At 42.2% G+C, this 21,811-nt stretch overlaps 1 protein-coding gene across 1 annotated transcript in view; it reads right to left on the bottom strand.

Annotated features, from left to right (window-relative positions):
• Positions 1-10,337: 10,337 nt before the first annotated feature.
• The window catches only part of LOC128050820 (adhesion G protein-coupled receptor E4-like), a 37,651-nt gene continuing 26,177 nt past the window's right edge, over positions 10,338-21,811 (bottom strand). Inside the window, exons 11-16 of the mRNA XM_052643223.1 lie at positions 20,013-20,248; positions 18,324-18,390; positions 17,666-17,757; positions 16,642-16,822; positions 14,879-14,974; positions 10,338-10,468 (exon numbers count right to left, since the gene is read on the bottom strand). Of these exons, the coding sequence (XP_052499183.1) occupies positions 10,358-10,468; positions 14,879-14,974; positions 16,642-16,822; positions 17,666-17,757; positions 18,324-18,390; positions 20,013-20,248 (783 nt within the window). The 3' untranslated portion in view covers positions 10,338-10,357. The remainder of the gene's footprint in view (positions 10,469-14,878; positions 14,975-16,641; positions 16,823-17,665; positions 17,758-18,323; positions 18,391-20,012; positions 20,249-21,811) is intronic.

Consider the following 21,811-nt stretch of genomic DNA (forward strand, 5'->3'; position numbering starts at 1 on the left):
ATTCTGAAAGAGATTCCTTCTGCTTCTGTACCTACCAAATTATATAGATTGCTCTGCACATGCTCCACCACCCGGGCAGGAGGGAGTGGACAAGAGTCCTGAGAATGTCTCATGTTCTAACTTCCTCCATGACTTCTTCTCGTTCTGTAGTGTCTTTGTCTGACCTTGGTGTGGGGAGAGAGGAGAGGTTGAAAGAACTGCTTATATGTGATATTGTATTATGTCAGGTCACCTGAATAACTTCTGAAATTAAAAAAAAAAATCTTCCATTTGGGAACTACCATCTGATCCAGCAATTTCACTCCTGGGTATATATCCAAAAAATTTTAAATGCTAATTTGGAAAGGTACATGTACTCCAATGTCTGTAGCAGCACCATTTAACAATAGCAAGACCTGGAAGCAATGAAAGTGTCCGTCAATAGACAAATGGATAAAGAAGATGTAGTTTACATTGGCATGCATACAATCATACACCACCCCACCCCCAATTCTGTGAGGCTTTGATAACAGAACACAAATTTAGATTGTAAACTGAGCTAAGAACCTGAGGGCAGGTCAGGACTACATTTTTTTGTCATGAGAGAAAATCTGAAAGTCATCCAGTTCCCATGATAAGTATTTATTTATTTTTTTAAACCTGCATTGTTTTGAATAATGGGGAAAGTTCATTTCAAAACTTTAATGACATACCATATATACGCATTCATCTGATATATGTATGTGTGTATGTGTGTCTTGATGAAGGTGAAAGAGGAGGGTAAAAAATCTGACTTAAACCTCAACATTCAAAAAACTAAGATCATGGCATCTGGTCCCATCACTTCATGGCAAATAAATGGGCAAACAGTCAAAACAGTGACAGACTTTATTTTCTTGAGCTCCAAAATCACTGCAGATGGTGACTGTGGCTGTGAAATTAAAAGATGCATGCTTCTTGGAAGAAAAGCTATGACAAACCTTAGACAGCATATTAAAAAGCAGAGACATCACTTTGCCAACAAAGGTCCATATGGGCAAAGCTGAGAGTTGGACCATAAAGAAAACTGAGCACTTAAGAACTAATGCTTTTGAACTGTGGTGCTGGAGGAGACTCTTGAGAGTCTCTTGGCCTGCAAGAAGATCAAACAAGGCAATCCTAAAGGAAATCAACCCTGAATATTCATTGGAAGGACTGATACTGAAGCTGATGCTTCAACCCTCTGGCCATCTGATGCAAGGAGCCAACTCATTGGAAAAGACCCTGATGCTGAGAAAGACTGAAAGCAGGAGGATAAGGGGATGACAGAGGATGAGATGGTTGGAGGGCATCACTGATTCAATGGACACAAGTTTGGGCAAACTCTGGGAGATAGTGAAGTACAGGGAAACCTGGTGTGCTGCAATCCAAGGGGTCCCGAAGAGACTAACAAGACAACACGACTTAGTTACTGAACGACAACAAAAGTTAAGCCATGCTGCTGCTGCTGCTGCTGCTAAGTCGCTTCAGTCGTGTCCGACTCTGTGTGACCCCAGAGATGGCAGCCCACCAGGCTCCCCTGTTGCTGGGATTCTCCAGGGAAGAACACTGGAGTGGGTTGCCATTTCCTTTTCCAATGCATGAAAGTGAAAAGTGAAAGTGAAGTCACTCAGTCTTGTCCGACTCTTAGCGACCCCATGGATTGCAGCCTACCAGGCTCCTCCGTCCATGGGATTTGGTTATCTTTGAGCATGGTAGCTTAGTGATTTTGTAACTGTATGTACAAGTTTAAGGCAACATTTTCTGTACAAAGTGTTCCTTTTTCCTCCATCTGATACATCACAGCAAATAATTCAGGGTGATAGAACAAATCACATTGTGAAAGAAAAACATTGCCTACCACCTCAGTAAACAAAGGATATTGTAGCCATCCAGATGGTGAGCCCTGATGGAACTCAGGGTAAAAACAAACAAACAAACAAAACAGGATGCCAACCATCAAGCCCTCAGCCACTGCAGACAACCTCAATGAGGAGACTCAGGATGAGAAAGCACAAATAAACCGAGGTGCCTGTCAAAGGAATGATTTCAGTGAGTCCAGACTCTTGCAGCTTCCCATACATAGAAAAGTGCTAAATTTCTTAACTTGAGATATCTGGTTTTCTTTAATTAACAGTAACCTTTTGATTTTCCAAGGCTTCTCTGATAGCTCAGTTGGTTAAAAATCCCCCTGCAATGTAGGAGACCCCAGTTCGATTCCTGGGTAGGGAAAATCCGCTGGAGAAGGGATAGGCTATTCACTCCAGTATTCTTGGGTTTCCCTTGTGGCTCAGCTGGTAAAGAATCTGCCCGCGGTGTGGGAGACCTGGGTTTGATCCCTGGGTTGGGAAGATCCCCTGGAGAAGAGAAAAGCTACCCACTCCAGTATTCTGGCCTGGAGAATTCCATTGACTATACTGGACACGACTGAGTGACTTTCACTTGAGGTCACTTTTGATGTTCCAACTACCTGGTTTTTATTGCAAAAACTCCTATGTTTCTTGGGTCCTGCCCTTGCCTCTTTGGAGCAGTCTCTCAAAGCTATTTGAGATTTTCCACCAAACAAAACTTAACTCTCAACTTTAATTTTTTAAAAAATTTGTATTTATTTTTGGTTGCACTGGGTCTTCATTCTTCATGAGTTTTCTCTAGTTGAAGCAAGCAGGGGCTACCCTCTAGTTGCCGTGCACTGGCTTCTCAAAGCAGTGGTTTCTTTTGCTGCAGAGCATAGGTTCTAGGCACCCATGCTCAGTAGCTGTGGCGCACAAGCTTAGTTGCCCTGAAATCTTCCTGGATCCGGGATCAAACCCATGTCCCCTGCACTGGTAGGCAGATTCTTAACCACCGGGCCACCAGGGAAGCCCGACTCTCAACTTTTAGGCTGGACATTTTGTTTAATTCAACATCATTGACCTGAATTTATATATCCTATGTCCCTGTATTTATAAATTACACTTATCGCAATATCCCCTGGATAGATTCCTATCAAGGAAGTTTTTAAATGAAAGGGTTATGAAATGATTAAATTTGGAGAGTTAATGCCAAATTGTCCTCCTGAAAAATATTTTGTTTTATGCAAGTTCCATCTATGTAAATTTGAAATTTCACAATATAAAAAAATCACTCTATGTGTACACATTTTGAAACCATGTGAATTTCCCTAAATTTTAAATTTTCACGGAAGAGAAAGTGTGAAAGTGTTTAGTCTCTCAGTTGTGTCCAACTCTTTGTGACCCCATGGACTGTAGCCCACCAGGCTCCTCTATCCATGGGATTCTCTAGGCAACAATATTGGAGTGGCTTGCCGGCATGAGGAACTCCGCCCATGGCAAAAGTCGTGAGGAAGGAGGCTCGGCATTACCCAAAGGCGAGATCGAGCCTCAGGAGACCCCCTGTTCCCGAGCATCTACCCTCAAAACCAGAGTTTGTTTTATGCTCTCACCTACACCTCTGACTTTACGGAGGGCTCTCTCCCATCACCATTTCTCTCGGAGAAGGAGTTAACTTGCAGCTCCAGTTAATAAAAATTCCTGGGGGTGACAAATGTTTCAACTTACAAACTCCTCTGAAGGTTCTCTAGCCTGCCTGAGCAGGTTTGTCTGGCCACATGTGATTGTTTACAGCCTCCCAACCGTGAGAGGCACGAGATGCTTTAAACTTTCTATATACAGACTCTTTTGAAAAGTTAGAAAATTATTAGTATAGTATAGTGGGTTGGTTAGGAATTATATTGGTGAAGGGTTTGTCATTTGTTGTGCCAATAATCACTGCTAATTTCCTGCCCTGGGTGTGACAAGGGTGTCTCAGGTCAAACTTCTCTGCTGGCAAACTAGCTTGTGTGACAGGATTATCCATACTCCTGCCAAGCACATGATTGTTTACTACCTCTCAACCATAAACAGCACAGAGAGTTTGGAGTATTTTGAAAGTCTTAATTAGCATAGGGCTTTTCTCATTGTTGAGTCAATGATTGCCGCCAGGCCTCCATATCCTTAGGCACCTGGGAATATATTAATCAATGTATTTGGAATATACAAAAGGAAATATAGTAGTTTTTGATGTTAGCAATACTAGACTTTTTGAGATAATGAATTTTCTCTTTTGTTATAGATCACTGTACTTTGTTATAAATCACTGTGTCCTTGCTATGTAAAAATGTAACTTTATCTTAAGACTAAATAGATCTTAAGGGGAATACTGGGGAAGGGTTTTCATTTGTTGAGCCAACATTTGCTGCTAAATCTCCATATTCTTTGCCCTTATAACGAATATAACTAGCATATAGGAAAAATAAGTATTAACCTTTAAGATTAAACATGTTAAACTTTAGGCTAAGTAAATTCCTTCCTTGATTGTAACCCACTACACCCTCACCCTATAGGAATGCAACTTTATTTGGAGGGTGGCGCCTATTTTAAGAAAAAATCACCCCTGGAAAAAAATAAGTTTTCTGGTTGACTGACTGTTATCAGAAAGGGCCATAAAATGTCAGCAGGCCTCATGGCCAGAAGATGATGTAAAACCCATAAGACCTTTGTATAATTTTATATGAAGCACCTGATTTTGACAAGGGTCAGGTCTGCTGACCCCCATGTGACTCTGTATTCATCCCTATGTATAACAAAAAGTATATAAGCAAACCTGAAAAATAAAGAAATCATATCAGTTTCTGGAAAGACTGATGCCCCCGTGTCGTTCTTTCCCCTTCTGGCTGAATTCCCATCTGGTACGTGGGTACTCACCAAGCCTGCTAATTTTGCCTGGGCTTCTAAGATCAGACTGGGGAGGCCTCAGTGCCTCCTCTCCTTCGGGAGAACGGAAAGACATCTGTGGCCTACGTAGGTGGTGATTGGTATTCCACGTAAACCAAGTTATTCAGCCTCTTTTTCTCGACTAATTTTCCTACTGCACTATCCGTTTCTAATCTCTCTCTATCTGTAATTAAATGAGTTTTTTCCCAGGACGCCTACTCCATCTCCCCTTCGAATTACCCTGGATCCACAGAGGCTGGACCCCGGCACCAGGGGATCTTCCTGACCCAGGGATCTAACCAGCATCTCTTATGTCTGCTGTTTTGTAGGCAGATTCTTTATCCACTGAGCCATAGGAGAAGCCAGCTTTTCAAGAGAAATCACATAATTTCAAAGCTGGGAGAGGAAGTGATTTGTACACTCTGGTTATATTGCTACCATATGGAGGAGATATTCGAGCCCCCTAAACAGAAAAGGGACACAGTCTTTTGTCTATGACCTGAAAAACGCACACAAAATCTCTTCAAATGAATTATGGTGACTCTTGGCTGCTATTTTAACATTTACTGTTATTACAATCTTTGTTTATTTTTTAAATTATTTTAAAATTGTGTTTATGTAAAAGTATTGTATTGTATTGTATTGTATTGTATTTCTCAGTAAAGCTTTAATTTTTTTTACCTTTTTATTTGGCATAGGAGTTTAACCAATTAACAACGTTGCAATAGTTTCAGGCGAACAGCAAAGGGACTCAGCCATACACGTACATGTATCCACTCTCTCCCAAACTTCCCTCCCATCCAAGCTGACACATAACACTGAGCAGAGTTCTGTGTGCTATACAGTAGGTCCTTATTGGTCATTCATTTAAAATATAGCAGTATGTACGGGCAACCATGGTCTTCCCCGGTGGCTCAGCAGTAAAGAATCTGCCTGCAATGCAGGAACCACAGGAGACACAGGTTCAATCCCTGGGTGGGGAAGATCCCTTGGAGGAGGGCATGGCAAACCACTCTGGTATTCTTGCCTGGAGAATTCCTATGGACAGAGGAGCTTGGTGGACTACAATTCATAGGGTAGCAAAGAGTTGGACATGACTGAGAAGACTTAGCACGCATGGGCAACCATAAGTTCAAGCTGGTTTTAGAAAAGGCAGAGGAATCAGAGATCAAATTACCAACATCTGCTGGATCATCAAAAAAGCAAGAGAGTTCCAGAAAAACATCTATTTTTGCTCTATTGACTATGCCAAAGCCTTTGACTGTGTGGATCACAATCAACTGTGGAAAATTCTGAAAGAGATGGGAATATCAGACCACCTGACCTGCCTCTTGAGAAACCTATATGCAGGTCAGGAAGCAACAGTGAGAACTGGGCATGGAACAACAGACTGGTTCCAAATAGGAAAAGGAGTACATCAAGGCTGTATATTGTCACCCTGCTTATTTAACTTCTATGCAGAGTACATCATGAGAAACGCTGGGTTGGAAGAAGCACAAGCTGGAATCAATATTACCAGGAGAAATATCAATAACCTCAGATATGCAGATGACAACACCCTTATGGCAGAAAGTGAAGAGGAACTAAAAAGCCTCTTGATGAAAGTGAAAGAGGAGAGTGAAAAAGTTGGCTTAAAGCTCAACATTCAGAAAACGAAGATCATGGCATCTGGTCCCATCACTTCATGGCAAATAGATGGGGAAACAGTGGAAATAGTGTTAGACTTTATTTTGGGGGGCTCCAAAGTCACTGCAGATGGCGATTGCAGCCATGAAATTAAAAGACACTTACTCCTTGGAAGTAAAGTTATGACCAGCCTAGATAGCATATTGAAAAGCAGAGATATTACTTTGCCAACAAAGGTCCGTCTAGTCAAGGCTATGGTTTTTCCAGTGGTCATGTGTGGATGTGAGTTGGACCATGAAGAAAGCTGAGCGCCGTAGAATTGATGCTTTTGAACTGTGGTGTTGGAGAAGACTCTTGAGAGTCCCTTGGACTGCAAGGAGATCCAACCAGTCCATTCTGAAGGAGATCAACCCTGGGATTTCTTTGGAAGGAATGATGCTAAAGCTGAAATTCCAGTACTTTGGCCACCTCATGCAAAGAGTTGACTCATTGGAAAAGACTCTGATGCTAGGAGGGATTGGGGGCAGGAGGAGAAGGGGACAACAGAGGATGAGATGGCTGGATGGCATCACTGAGTTGATAGACGTGAATCTGAGTGAACTCTGGGAGTTGGTGATGGACAGGGAGGCCTGGCGTACTGTGATTCATGGGGTCGCAAATAGTCGGACATGACTGAGCAACTGAACTGAACTGAACTGAAGTCTCTAAATCTGTTTCTTTTTTGTAAGTAAGTTAATTTGTATCAGTTCTTTTTAGATTCCACATATAAGAGATGTCATAATAAAGATATTTCTCTTTCTCTGCCTGACTTACTTCACTCAGTATGGCAATCTAGAGGTCCATCCATGTTGCTACAAATGGCAGTATTTCATTCTTTTTAACAGCTGAGTAATATTCCATTGTATAAATATTGTTTTTGTTTTTTAATTGGAATATAGTTGATTTACAATGTTGTGTTAGCTTCTGCTGCTGCTGCTTCTGCTAAGTTACTTCAGTCATGTCCGACTCCATGCGACCCCACAGATGGCAGCCCACCAGGCTCCCCAGCTTCTACTGTACAGTAAAGTGAATCAGTTATAGGTATACATATATTTGCTCTTTTTAAAGATTCTTTTCCCATGTAGGCTATTACAGAGTATTGAATAGAGTTCCCTGAGCTATACAGTAGGTCCTTATTAGTTAAGGACATACTACTGTCATTTTACTAAATATTACCTGGCAATTTTTTTGAAGCTCCACTGTTCCCTTTTTCCTCTCTGCCTACCTTTATTAATTGATGATTTTCCAAGGTGGTATACAAAGATTCCCGGAGAAGGCAATGGCAACTCACTCTAGTACTTTTGCCTGGCAAATCCCGTGGATGGAGGAGCCTGGTAGGCTGCAGTCCATGGGGTCGCTAGGAGTTGGACATGACTGAGTGACTTCACTATCACTTTTCACTTTTATGCACTGGAGAAGGAAATGGCAACCCACTCCAGTGTTCTTGCCTGGAGAATCCCAGGAACAGGGCAGCCTGGTGGGCTGCCATCTATGGGGTCGCACAGAGTCGGACACAACTGAAGCGAGTTAGCATACAATGATTCCATTTTTTTGTGGGTGTGAATCTACTATATGTTTTTGCTTTTGTGGTTATCCCAAAGCTTCCATAAAACATCTTACAGCTAAAATCATCCATTTAAAGTTGATAGCAACTTAACCCAAGGGCTTCCCTGATACTCAGTCGGTAAAGAATCTGCCTGCAATGCAGAAGATCCTGGTTTGATTCTTGGGTCGGGAAGATCCACTGGAGAAGGGATAGGCTACCCACTCCAGTATTCTTGGGCTTCTCTTGTGGCACAGCTGGTAAAGAATCCACCGGCAATGTGGGAAGACCTAGGTTCAATCCCTGGGTTGGGAAGATTCCCTGGAGAAGGGAAAGGCTGCTGATTCCAGTATTCTGGCCTGGAGAATTCCATGGACTATATAGTCCATGGGGTCACAAAGGGTAGGACATGACTGAGTGACTTTCATTTTCACTAACCCCAATCACACATAAAAGCTCCACTCTTCTTCTCTCCTTTTTTGTCTTTGATATCACAGTTACAATCTCTTTTTATATTTTGTATTTGTTAACAAAATTAAGGTAGCTACAGTTATTTTTGGAGAAGGCAATGGCACCCCACTCCAGTACTCTTGCCTGGAAAATCCCATGGACGGAGGAGCCTGGTGGGTTGTAGTCCATGGGGTCGCTAAAAGTCAGACACGACTGAGCAACTTCACTTTCACTTTTCACTTTCATGCATTGGAGAAGGAACTGGCAACCCACTCCAGTGTTTTTGCCTGGAGAATACCAGGAAGGAGGAGCCTGATGGGCTGCAGTCTCTGGGGTCTCACAGAGTCTGACACGACTGAAGCGACTTAGCAGCAGCAGCAGCACAGTTATTTTTAACATCTCATGCTTTAACCTTTACACCAGACTAAGTTGTTAACACACCACTATATTATAGTACTGTGTATGCTGTGTGTTCAGTCTAGTCTGACTCTGTGACCCATGGACTGTAGCCCACCAGATTCCTCCATCCATGGGATTTTCCAGGCAAGAATACTGGAGTGCATTGCCATTTCCTTCTCTGAGGAATCTTCCCAACCCAGGGATTGAACCTGAGTTTCTTACTTCTTGCATTGGCAGGCGGGTTCTTTACCACTAGTTCCCCCTGGGAAGCCTATAATAATTACAGTATTGGGTTATTCTGAATTTGACTATATGCTTAACTTTACAGTAAGTCCCACACTTTCTTCTTTAATGAATCATAATTGTACTGTCATTACAATTTAAAATTGTTTTGGAAACATTGTCTGGTCACAAAGTTATCCATGCACTTAATAATTCTAATGCTGAAACACACACCTAAAACCCAACATGTTTGGAAACGAATTTAGAAACAGTAGAACAAAATAAATCAAACCAAATTACTGATGTGATATGCCACACTGTTTTAGTTTGGGAGCATTTATACCAGGACATGGAGATTGTAGAGTAAAGGAGTTATAGAATGTGAGGCTCAGAAAAAGAACGAGACCGGCACTTTACAGGAACAGATCACCTTTGATGAGGTGAGAAGGGGCAGCAGTCAGATTAGTGAGCTGTTGCACTTATCCAAGAAAAGAGTAAGTATGTATAAGCATGTATGTGGAAATCTACTGTCTTAAAGGGGCCTGTCTTCTCCGAGGTTGTTCGGAGTAGTCATCTCTTAAACAGCTGGGGCGAGGAATTTTGGAGATTGGCCAGAGGCTGCACCGGCTGGGAGCTGGGCGTAATCAACCTTAATGTCCATTTTGTCTTGGGGTGAGAGAGTTCTTTGTTTTGCATAGAATAGTGGGGAGGACCTGGAGGGGAATTTTAACTCCAGGCTATTTTGAGCCCTGTAACGTTCCTTCAGAGATGAAACTAAGAAAACAAAATTATATTTAATCAGAGAATAGGGTAAGTTCAAAAAAGTCTTTGGGCGAAGAAAACGGAAAAGTGCTGGTGTTCTGACTGCAAAATTCTTCCCGAAGACAATTCACCCCTAAGTGGGACTGGTGGTGGTGTCCCATTTTTGCACTGCCAAGCATGCAACCCTCTTTTCATACTAATTCATATGAGAATTATTGAATTATGCAGGTGTCCCGAGATGCAAAATCTTGGGGAGCATAAAATGCAACGGAGAAGCCAGAGGAGAATCTGTAAGCTGGATCCAGATGTTAGTCAGTCATAGGCAAGTTGGTAATGTCTAGCAGAGGAAAATCCACATATTTCTCTCATCATTAAAAAGGATTTCTTAACCATTTGATTGCACCTGACACACAATACTAGATTTTGGATCTAAGAATTCTCCCTTTCTTTCTATGCAGAGAGAAACCAAGATGAGGAAATCAGTCCGGACTCATTTTCACAGGAAAGGTCAACAGTGGCATTGGGCCCATCCATACATGACCACGAAGGGGCGCAGTCCACACGCAGCTCAGTTGTCTGTTTTGAACCAAGAAACACTAACAAGGTGAGGCCCAGGCGGTGGCTGGATAGACGCAGAGTCTGTTTTGCAAAAGAATTCCGATGACTTCTCCAGTTTCTCCTATTTGGGGGAAACAATGTGAAGAAAAAGCTGAAGGGAAATGAACACCTCAGAAATTAACTAAAACTTCTAAGCGTGCTTGGAACTGATAAGCTAGAACTGCCCCACGGTTCAAAGCTCAGTAAATCCAAAGCTGCTGCTGTTGCTGCTGCTGCTGCTGCTAAGTCGCTTCAGTCGTGTCCGACTCTGTGCGACCCCATAGAGGGCAACCCACCAGGCTCCCCCGTCCCTGGGATTCTCCAGGCAAGAACACTGGAGTGGGTTGCCATTTCCTTCTCCAAGGCATGAAAGTGAAAAGTGAAAGTGAAGTCCCTCAGTCGTGTCCGACTCTTAGCGACCCCAAGGACTGCAGCCCACCAGGCTTTTCCGACCATGGGATTTTCCAGTCAAGAGTACTGGAATGAGGTGCCGTTAATGTTGCCTGATGTCTCAGTAAACAAAGGATGGTACAGCCACCCACAAAGGTGCACCCTGAGGGGACTCAGGATGAGAAAGAATGGGAGACGGAGGTAAATAGCTAAGATGCTTATCAAAGGAATTATTTCAAAGAGCCTAGGCTCTTGTGGGTTCCCAGGTGGTACTAGTGGGAAAGAACCCATCTGCAAAGCAGGAGACTTAAGAGACTTGAGTTCCATCCCTGGGTCGGGAAGATCCTCTATTCCTGGGTCGGGAAGATCCTCTATTCCTGGGTCGGGAAGATCCTCTATCCCTGGGTCGGGAAGATCCTCTATCCCTGGGTCGGGAAGATCCTCTATCCCTGGGTCGGGAAGATCCTCTATCCCTGGGTCGGGAAGATCCTCTATCCCTGGGTCGGGAAGATCCTCTATCCCTGGGTCGGGAAGATCCTCTGTCCCTGGGTCGGGAAGATCCTCTATCCCTGGGTCGGGAAGATCCTCTATCTCTGGGTCGGGAAGATCCTCTATTCCTGGGTCGGGAAGATCCTCTATTCCTGGGTCGGGAAGATTCTCTATTCCTGGGTCGGGAAGATCCAGGAGGTCATGGCAACCCACTCCAGTAGTCTTGCCTGGAGGGCTACAGTCCATAGGGTCGCATAGAGTGGGAAATGACTGAAGGGCTTAGAGCACACACGCAGACTCGCATTTTCCTGTACATAGGAAAGCACTAAATTCCTTAACGTAAGATGTCCCTTAAGTTAATTTCCCTTAATTAACAGTAATCTTTTGCTGTTCTGACTACCTGATCTTTGTTGTAAACTCTTATATAACCTGACTCCTCCCTTGCCTCTTTGGAGCAGTCCCTCAGAGCTCTTCTTGAAGTCCTTGGAAAGTCTGACAAATAAAACATAATTCCCAACTTTTAGGTTGTGTGTTTTTTTGTTTTTTTTTTTTTACTCAACACCCCATAACACCATCTATGATGGGGTTTTAAAAATTAATTTCTTCACAAACATTAAGTGTTTGGGGCTCAGATGTAAAGAATCTGCCTGCAATGCAGGAAACTTGGGTTTAGCCCCTTGGTCAGAAAGTTCCACCGGAGAAGAGAATGGCAACCACTCAGGTATTCTTGCATGAAGAATTCCATGGACAGAGGAGCTTGGTGGACTACAGTCCATGGGGTCACAAGTAGTCAGACATGACTGAACAACTAACACACACTGTGTGCCAGGTAGCATTTGAAGCACTTAACCTACAAGATATCATTTAATTCTCATGATGAGACAGATATTATTATCATTCCCATTTTACAGATGAAGAAACTGAGGTTCAGAGATATCAAGTGGCTTGTGCAAGGTCACACAGCCTGGAGATGGTAGAATCTGGGGTCTGAATCCAGACACTTGGGCGCTATGTAAACCCAATAGTGATGGATCACTTAAACGCTACAGAGGATTAATGGAGGTTGCAAGCTTGGTTAGGTTGATTACGTACTAATTTATTTATTGTCGGCTCCACCACACAGCATGCAGGATCTTAGTTCCGGACCAGGTATCTAATCCATGCCCCCTGCAGTGGAAGTGCAGAGTCCTAACCACTGGACAACCAGGAAAGTCTCTGATTATGTGCTTTTTAGAATGCAACAAAGATAGGGATTATGAGACTCTCCTAGGGGTCCAGTGGTTAAGACTTTGCCTTTCAATGCAGAGGGTGTGGGTTCGATCCTTGGCTGGGGAGTTAAGACCCCATATACTTCGGGGCCAAAAAACCAAAGCATAAAACAAACAATATTGTAACACATTCAGGAAAGACTTTAAAAATGTTGTTGTTGTTGTTTAGTCGCTAAATTGCATCTGACTCTTTGAGACTCCATGGATTGTAGCAGGTCAGCCTCCTCTATCCATGGGATTTCCCGGGCAAGAATGTGGACTTTAAAAATAATCCACGTTAAGAAAATAAGGGATTATGGTGATTATTCTGGACTCATATATAGTTAGTTGAAATGTCACCTCCTCATTTCTTCCCTAACCATTCATTCCATAATAGTCTTTCCCTCACTGCTTATCACTATATTCTAATTCTCTGCATACTCTGTCTCATTGTATGATATTTGTCTTGCCCCTAAAGGTATTTTGGTCAATCTCTACTCTCTATAGATTTCATTGTTTTGGTCACTATTGTTTTCCTTCTGCCTAGGGTAATGCCTGGCCAGTGGAAATTGCTCACTAGATTTGAGAGTCTTAATTTCTTGTTTTGTTGCTATTGTTCAGTTGCTTAATTGTGTCTGACTCTTTGCGATCCCATGGATTGCAGCATGCCAGGCTCCCCGTCCTTCACTATCTCCCAGAGTTTGCTCAAACTCGTATCCATTGAGTCGGTGATACCATCTAACCGTCTCATCTTCTGCTGCTCCCTTCTCCTCCTGCCTTCAGTCTTTCCCGGCATTAGGGTCTTAACATTAGGGAATTTTAATTCCCTCATCACAGACTGACTACATGCCCTCAGCAGTGAAAGCAGAGAGCCCTAATCACTGGACTACCAGAGGATTCTCCCAGGGGTCATTTTTTAAAAATTAGATATATTCATCAAGTTTTTGCTTCCCTAGTGACTCAGACAGTAAAGAATCTGCCTGCAATGAGGGACACCCAGGTTGATCCCTGGGTCTGGAAGATTCCCTGGAGAAGGAAACGGTAACCCACTCCAGTATTCCTGCCTGGAGAATTCCAGGGACAGAGGATCTTGCTGGGCTACAGTCCATGGGGTCACGAATAGTCGGACAGGACTGAGGACTCAAGTGCCAGAGTCTTAGGGAGGTTCACTGTGCTGTGTGCTAAGTCACTTCAGTTGTATTTGACTTTGTGGGACTCTGTGAAGTGTACCCACCAGGCTCCTCCAGCCATGGGGTTCTCTAGGCAAGAATACTGGAGTGGGTTGCCACCTCCTCCTACAGGAGATCTTCCCGACCCAAGGATTAAACCTGCATCTCTTACGTCTTCTGTATTAGCAGGCAGGTTCTTTACCACTAGTGCCACTTGGGAAGGGAGGTTCATTACGGCCACATTATTTAAAAATAAACTCTTCCACAGAGCTTCCCTAGCTGCAGTGTAGGTTTAATCACTGTATTGGGAAGATCCCCTGGAGGAGGACACGGCAACCCACTCCAGTATTCTTGCCTGAAAAATTCCACAGATGGAGGAGCCTGGCAGGCTATAGTCCACTGGGTCACAAAGAATTGGACACAACTGAGCCACTAGAGAACAACAAGACTCTTTCAGCCTGGTGCATTCCTGATTGCTTTCTAAATTTTTCTCCTTTTTATTTTCTTTTTAAACTTTTAATATAATTTTTAAAGGTTAATTTCCATTTGAAGTTATTACAAAATATTGGCTATATTCCCTGTGTTGTACAATAGATCTCTGAGCCCATCTTATACCCAATCGTTAATACCTCCCATGTCCCCACTCCTATACAGGGCCTCTCTTCAAGTCCAACCATGAGTTTGTCCTCTATATCTGTGAGTCCTTTGCTCTATATTTTTTCTATAGCATATATCATTTTGTAGCACGCTGTATAATTGACTTTTGGTATTTACTGTCTGACTATTCCCTATTGAAATATCAGGTCTGTGAAGGTGAGGATTTTCCCCCCAATATCTAAAACAGTGACTGCACAAACTAGGAACTCAGTTAATTTTTGTTAAAAGAATGTTGTTGAATACATGTAATATTTCTGTTAAATATCATTGGGTATTTGTTAATGGACTGAAGAGGAAGGAAGAAAGGAAAGAAGGAAGAAAGATAGGAAAAGGGAAGAAAGGAAAAAAGAGGGAGAGGAAGAAAAAGGGGAAAAAAAGAGATTTTCTGGGTTTGGTCTCAAAATCCAGAAACTTCCACAGCTTAATGCAGGAATCTAATGTAATCTCTCTTTTTTTCAGATCAAACAACCAGGAAGTTCTTAGTAGCAGGAGATACTGAGTTCAGACAAGGACACGGCATTGCAGAAGAGCCCATCTTACCATTTTGGTCTGAGTAGCAGAGCGAAATACCTCAGAGCTTTCAGTTTCAACCCCTTTCCGCACCCCACTAAACCATTTCTTGAATTCCATCTGCACCTAAGGAATATAGAGGCTTGTGTTACATCCAAAGCTTGGTTTGGGAGAAAAGACCCTAAAACAGGAAATTATAGGTATAGAGACATATTCTCTGCCACCCTTATACTGATTCTTGGTATAATATTGCCGTGTTCATGCTGATTCATTTAGTTTAGATTGGATTTGCTTGGTTGTTAAAGAGGCATTTACTAAATGAAAGCCACCATAAGGGTTCTATATGGGATAATGATAATGATGATGTTGATGGTGGTGAGGGTGATGGTGAAAATGCTGATGATGTTGGTATGATGGTGACCATATGGAGGTGGTGGTGATCTGATAGTAATAATGATGGAAAGGATTATGGTTGTGACGGTGATGATGACAAAGAAGGTAATGTGATTTGATGATTACCATGATGAAGGCCATTATTTATTGAACACTAGCAACGTTTAATGTACTTTATAGGCAATGTATCAGTTAATATGTTAACCAATGCAATGTAACATTCAGAAGAAACAAGAGAAGAAAGATACTTCTCTTACCCCCAATTAAATGTGAAGAGATTGAGACTCTTGGAAGTAAATTGACTTGCCTAAGATCACATAGCCAGTATGCAAAACCTTGTCACTTTTACTCAGAGCTCTGACACTAAACCACCCACTGTGATTCCATGAATTGCCTTCCTTTAACCACATTATCATATTTTTAAAAAGACATCTAAATTCTTAATACTGAACATTAGCTCGCATTAAGTTCTATTTTACTTCTTCTGTGTGTGACGAGCACCAAGCATTAGGGCACTAGAAGGTGAAAGAGAAATTTGTAAAGTGTTAAGATGGTCTTTTCACCACCAGCATCTTAACTGCTGGTAGTTCTACTCAACAGCAAAGGGGGAAAAGCCAGGAAAATTGTTTTCAGTCTTTACCCTAAAAAGAGTGAAATTATAATGACCCTCACTGAGAACATGTGTGCCACAAACTGCTAAGACATTTGTTTTATGTTATCTCATTTAATCCTCAATCTGGCAAGGCAGGTATTGCCATATTTGCAGATGAGAAAAACCAAGGCTCGGAGAGAGTAAGCAACCCTTCCAGAGTCACACAGCAACCCAATTAATGGAAATACCAGGATTAGGGCTGGTCTTTCTGGGTTTGTGGTAATATAAAATTATGCCAATAAACCAGCACTTTTCCATGCAGTGCACCTGACTAGGAGGATTATTCATCCTCTCTCTGACAAATTCAGGTACAGCCATGGTGTCTGCTTTGTCCAATGAAAGAGAGTTGAACTGTGCTTTGCCGTAATCTCCTTTCCCTTTGCCATGAACACACCAATGTTCTACTAATAAATAAGGGCTGCCCCTTCAGCCTTCATCACAGAGTGAAGATGATACATGTCAAACCGCAGCTATGTAGCATGAGCAAGATATCAGATCGTAAAGAATCCGCTTGCAATGTGGGAGACCTGAGTTTGATTCCTGGGTTGGGATGATGCCCTGGAGAAGGGAATGGCTACCTGCTCCAGTATTCTGGCCTGGAGAATCCCATAGACTACCGTCCATGGGGTTGCGAAGAGTCAGTCATGACTAAGCGACTTTCATAAGGTCAGAGAAGGGCAAGGATATGAACAACAATTCAACAAGACTTTCAGATTAAGCTGGTGAGACACAAAATGATTTGCCTTACCTGGTGATTAAGAAGACAGTGTACCACAAAAAGCAAAGTCCCCTGCAGGACATTGATGATGGTGAACATGTAGGCAATGATCGATCCAATGGTCTTCCCAACTTCTTCAACCAAGAAAAAACCAAGACCCCAAGAACATCCCAGGATAAACAGCTGAGAGATGGCTTTAAATGTCATGACTCTGAAAAAGGAAAAAACAGTAATACCTCTCATTTATCACTACATGGTGTGCACGGCACTAAAGGCTTTAAGCAGGTTCTTTACCACTAGTACCACCTCAGAAGCCCACTCATGTATTACCTTAGTTAAACCTCATGAATAGCTCATGTGGTGAAGTGTCTTCCTTGAAGTCATGCAACTTGAAGAAGGCAGAACCCAATTCATTTTTTCTTTTGAAATTAAATGTAGTTTTTAAAATTTATTTTTAATTGGAGGATAATTGCTTTACAATATTGTTTTGGTTTCTGCCGTACATCAATGTGAATCAGCCATAGGTATGCCCCCTCCCTCTTCAACTTTCCTCAGACCTCCCACCTCATCCTACCCCTCTAGGTTGTCACAGAGTACCAGATTTGAGCTCCTTCCATCATATAGCAAATTCCCACTGGCTATCTATTTTACATATGGTAATGTATCTGTTTCAATGCTACTTTCTCTATTCGTCCCACTCTCTCCTTTCTCTGCTGAGCCCACAAGTCTGTTCTCTGTGTCTGCATCTCCATGAACCTAGACCCTTTTATACAGAGTGAAGTAAGTCAGAAAGAGAAAAACAAATATCTCGTATTAATGCATGCATGCAATCTAAGAAGATGGTACTGATGAACCTTTCTGCACAGCAGCAATGGAAAACCTAATGTTTATGACCTCTGAGAATGATGCTTTTTTCTCACTCTTGAAAATTATCCCTCTGCAAAGTCTTTTATCTGGAAGTTTTATACCCTATTTTTGTATGGGTGGTCCCAGAAAATGTGGTTTTATAGGAAAAAAATCTATGGGTACCACTAATTCTGGTGTGCATTCTTACCTGGTGTTCTGAATGGTGGAAACTTCTTTATTAAGGGAGGAAAGTTTGCTTCTCAAAATCCACAGAACTTGGAAGTAGAACACCAAGTTTATCTGTTGAAACAGAATGGAGAATTGACTTGGAACTGTCTTTTGAAGCTGTTATGCAACCCAACTTGAGGTAGACCTAAGAATCTGTTCCCAAAAGATATAGACTTTATAAGGGTGGTGATGTGCACATAGGCTCTGGTCTTTTATACAACACAGACTATAGAACCCATAACATCTGATGGTTGATTAGCATGACTATATAATTTTATCATTCAAGCCAGGACACTTTAAAAATGAAAGAATGCTATTCACATCTCTACCAGGATGACGGACGTAATCAGGAATTTCTTGGCAAACAGAAAAATGTTCTATGCAGAGTGAATATTTTCTAAAGGTGTGTCAAATGAACAAATAATGGATTTTTAAAAGACTTCCCAGCAGAGGGTTATGTTATATCAGAGGAACCAGGGAACTGGGGGAACCTGAGGAAAGACATCTGAAGACAATATTTCCAGCAAGAAGCGTTGATCACATTAGGCTGCATTTCCTTATCGCATCTCATTTCCACTTTAACAGATAAGAAACACACTCTGTGTTTGGCCAGTAAATATCACTGGTCGGTCACCTACCAAGATAATGAGTGCTACTGGCCCCATGAAGCTCCAGATGAACCCTTTATCAAGTTTGAGCCAGCAGCTGTTGAGAGAAAGATAAGCATTAGCTGCTGATTTCTTAGGAGAAAGCAAAGGACTTGAATTCGGGCTGCTGTAGCAATATCTGAGCAGTGTCCATACCTGTTTGGTTCAGATCTGAATCTTAGGTGGAATTAAACATGGGTCCTCATCTCTTGCAAACTGCATGCTTTGAACCTTAGTTTCCCAAGTGTAAAGTAGGGCCAACTGAAGTGTTGAAAAGATTAAGTAATTACTGTGACTATATACGAAGTCTTGAAGTCAGATAGTATTATCAGTCCTCTGACTTAGCTTTTCTCCTTCAATATTGTGTTAGCTATTCTGGGTCATTTGCCACTCCCTGTAAACATCAGATTATATTGACAGATTATATTATATTGACTGGATTGTCAATATCCACAAAATAATTTTTAGTTGGGTATACATTCAATCTATAGATCAAGTTGGAAAAAACTGACTTCTTGACAATATTGGGTCTTCCTGTCCATGAACATGGACTATCACTTAATTTATTTGAATTTTCTTTGATTTCTTTTATCAAGGTTTTCATCATATAGATCTCATAGTAAAGATTAAATGAGATAATGTGCATACATTTTTAAATTTTAATTTCCTGACAGAATTAAAGATCAATGAATGTAGCTAATAATGTGTTCTAATACCATGTGAAAGTGAAAAGTGAAAGTCTTATCTGCATCTTTGCAACCCCATGGACTATAGAGTTCATGGAATTCTTCAGGCCAGAATACTGGCGTGGGTAGCCATTCCCTTGTCCAGCAAATCTTCCTGACCCAGGAATCGAACCAGGGTCTCCTGCATTGCAGGTAGATTCTTTACAAGCTGAGCTACCAGGGAATTCCAATAAATGTATTCTAATAATGTGCTGTGCTTAGTTGCTCAGTCATGACTGACTCTTTGCAACCCCATGGACTGTGGCCCACCAGACTCCTCTGTCCATGAAATTCTCCAAGTAAGAATACTGCAGTGGGTTGCCATGCCCTCCTCCAGGGGATCTTCCCAACCCAGGGACTGAACCCAGGTCTCCCACATTGAAGGTAGATTCTAATAATAATTATTGCTAAAATAAGAGAGTAAAAGTAGTAATTTTCAGCTACAAAAACTATCAACACGAATAATCAAGCATATTTCATGTACCTAGCACTCTAATGCCCAATACTTTGTATTCTGTCATAGCTTATATTTGCAAAGGTAGTATAATTTATCAATATAATTTATTCTGAAAGAGGACATGGCAATATGAAACTGGTAAAAGTAAGCAATTACCAATACTTAGTAGGCAGAAAATCTCCCATACTTGATTCTATTCCAAGGGTTACAACTATGGCTCATACAGGCCAAATCTGGTCCACTCTTTGTTTTTGTAAATAAAGTTTTATTTAAACACAATTACATCCATTAATTTACAAATTGTCTATACACTACAGGGGCAATGTTGAGTAATTTCCAAAAAGACCATATGGCTTGCAAAACAATAATAGTTACCATCTGTTGTTTCTCTCTCTTTTTTTAAATAGAAAGTTTGCTAGCCCCTCTCTACCCCACTGTTTCAGATTTTGTATTGGTAATGGATACCACTTCCACCATGAATGCACTCATCACGCTTACTGAGTATACGTTCCATAATTCTTGTGTCCTACTGTTGCCGATACAGCCACAATCAGAGCTGGGACCCCGTAGCCTACAGGGTACATGAACCTCTTCTTGAATCTGCCTGTAGTGGTGTAGTTGGCCACCCTGAGGTTCCTGACAGTGAGGAAGAGGTGCAGCCCTTCGAGGAACATCCAGGTGAAGGCGGCCAAGTAGAGGTAATGCAGTGCGCCGGCGACGACCTTGCACAGCACCTGGGGGGGAGTAGGGTTAGGAACATGGAGCTGATGTGGTCTGTACCTGATTATATCCTTGTCTGTGTGCATGCCAAGTTGCTTCAGTCGTGTCCAACTCTTTGCGACCCCATGGACTGTAGCCCACCAGGCTCCTCTGTCCATGGGATTCTCTGGGCAAGAATACTGGAGTGGGTTGCCATGCCCTCCTCCAGGGGGTCTTCCTCACCCAGGGATCGAACCTGCGTCTCTTATGTCTCTTGCATTGGCAGGCAGGTTCTTTACCACTAGCACCACCTGGGGAGTCAAATTATATCCTTAACACTTATTATTTCCTGCATGCTAGCCTGGAATTTCAATTCTTAACACCTGTGCCATTTTGCTTAGGGGCAACACATCTTCTAGGGGCCCTCACCCACCATTTAAATCTGCCTATCTTGTGCATGGGGCAAGCCAGAAGTGCCAAGAAATGAATGTCATGTCATGGGTGAAAAGTGAAAGTGTTAGTCACTCAGTCATGTCTAGCTCTTTGTGACCTCATTGACTGTAGCCTGCAAGGCTCCTCAGTCCATGGAATTCTCCAGGCAAGAATACTGGACTGGTAGCCATGCTCTTCTCCAGGAGATCTTTCCAACCCAAGGATTGAACCTGGGTCTGCTCTATTGCAGGCAGATTCTTTACAATCTGAGCCACTGTGGGAGCAGCACTCAAATCCATAATAGACAAGAGTTAGCAAATTAATACTCCATCGACCTTGCCCTTTGGGGGGATGGGATGGTTAATTTTATGTTTCAGCCTGACTGGGCTAGGGCATGTCTAGATAACTGATAAGACATTATTTCTGGGCATGTCTGTGAGGATGTTTCTGGAAGAGATTAGCATCGGAATCAATAGACTAAGTAACAAAGATGGCCCTCACCAATGAGGATTGGCATCATCCAATTTGTCAAGGTTATGAATAGAACAGAAGGTTGGAGAAAGGGAGAACTTGCTCTCTCTGCTTGAACTGGGACATCCATCTTCCCTAGCTCTCAGATATCAAAGGTCATGGTTCCAGTAAATTTTATTTATGAACTGTATGGCAGAAACCAGCAAAGTCACATTCAACAAAATGTGAAGCCTCCATCCACCCTCAGTTTGTCACTAGGACGTGACTTACCAAGCAGAGACTACATTTCGCAGCACTCCTTGCAGTTAGTTTGACCATGTGACTGGATTCTAGCCAATGGGATTTGAGAGGTCCATATAAACCCCTCTCCTAGGACTCCACCACACTCTTTCTCTTTCCACTTGGGCAAAATGGAAAGAATCTCAGGATGACCTTGGAAACTGTGTATGGAAGATGAGAGAGCCTCCCATGGCTTGAGGTTGGAGAAGAGATACCCTTTACACCTGTTCACTCACCCTCTACTGACTCACAGGGGAAAATGAACTACTATTGTGATCAACCACTGCTATTTTATAGTTTCTTTGTTGCAGTAGCTATTGTAACCCTAACTAACACCATCAGTCTGACACTCAAACATTTTGTTAAATAACCCCTCAGAAATTATGGTCATTGGCACAGCACCAAGTGCTGTTTGA

Source organism: Budorcas taxicolor, chromosome 7 (genome assembly GCF_023091745.1).
Source record: "Budorcas taxicolor isolate Tak-1 chromosome 7, Takin1.1, whole genome shotgun sequence".
NCBI classification, from domain to species: Eukaryota; Metazoa; Chordata; class Mammalia; order Artiodactyla; family Bovidae; genus Budorcas; species Budorcas taxicolor.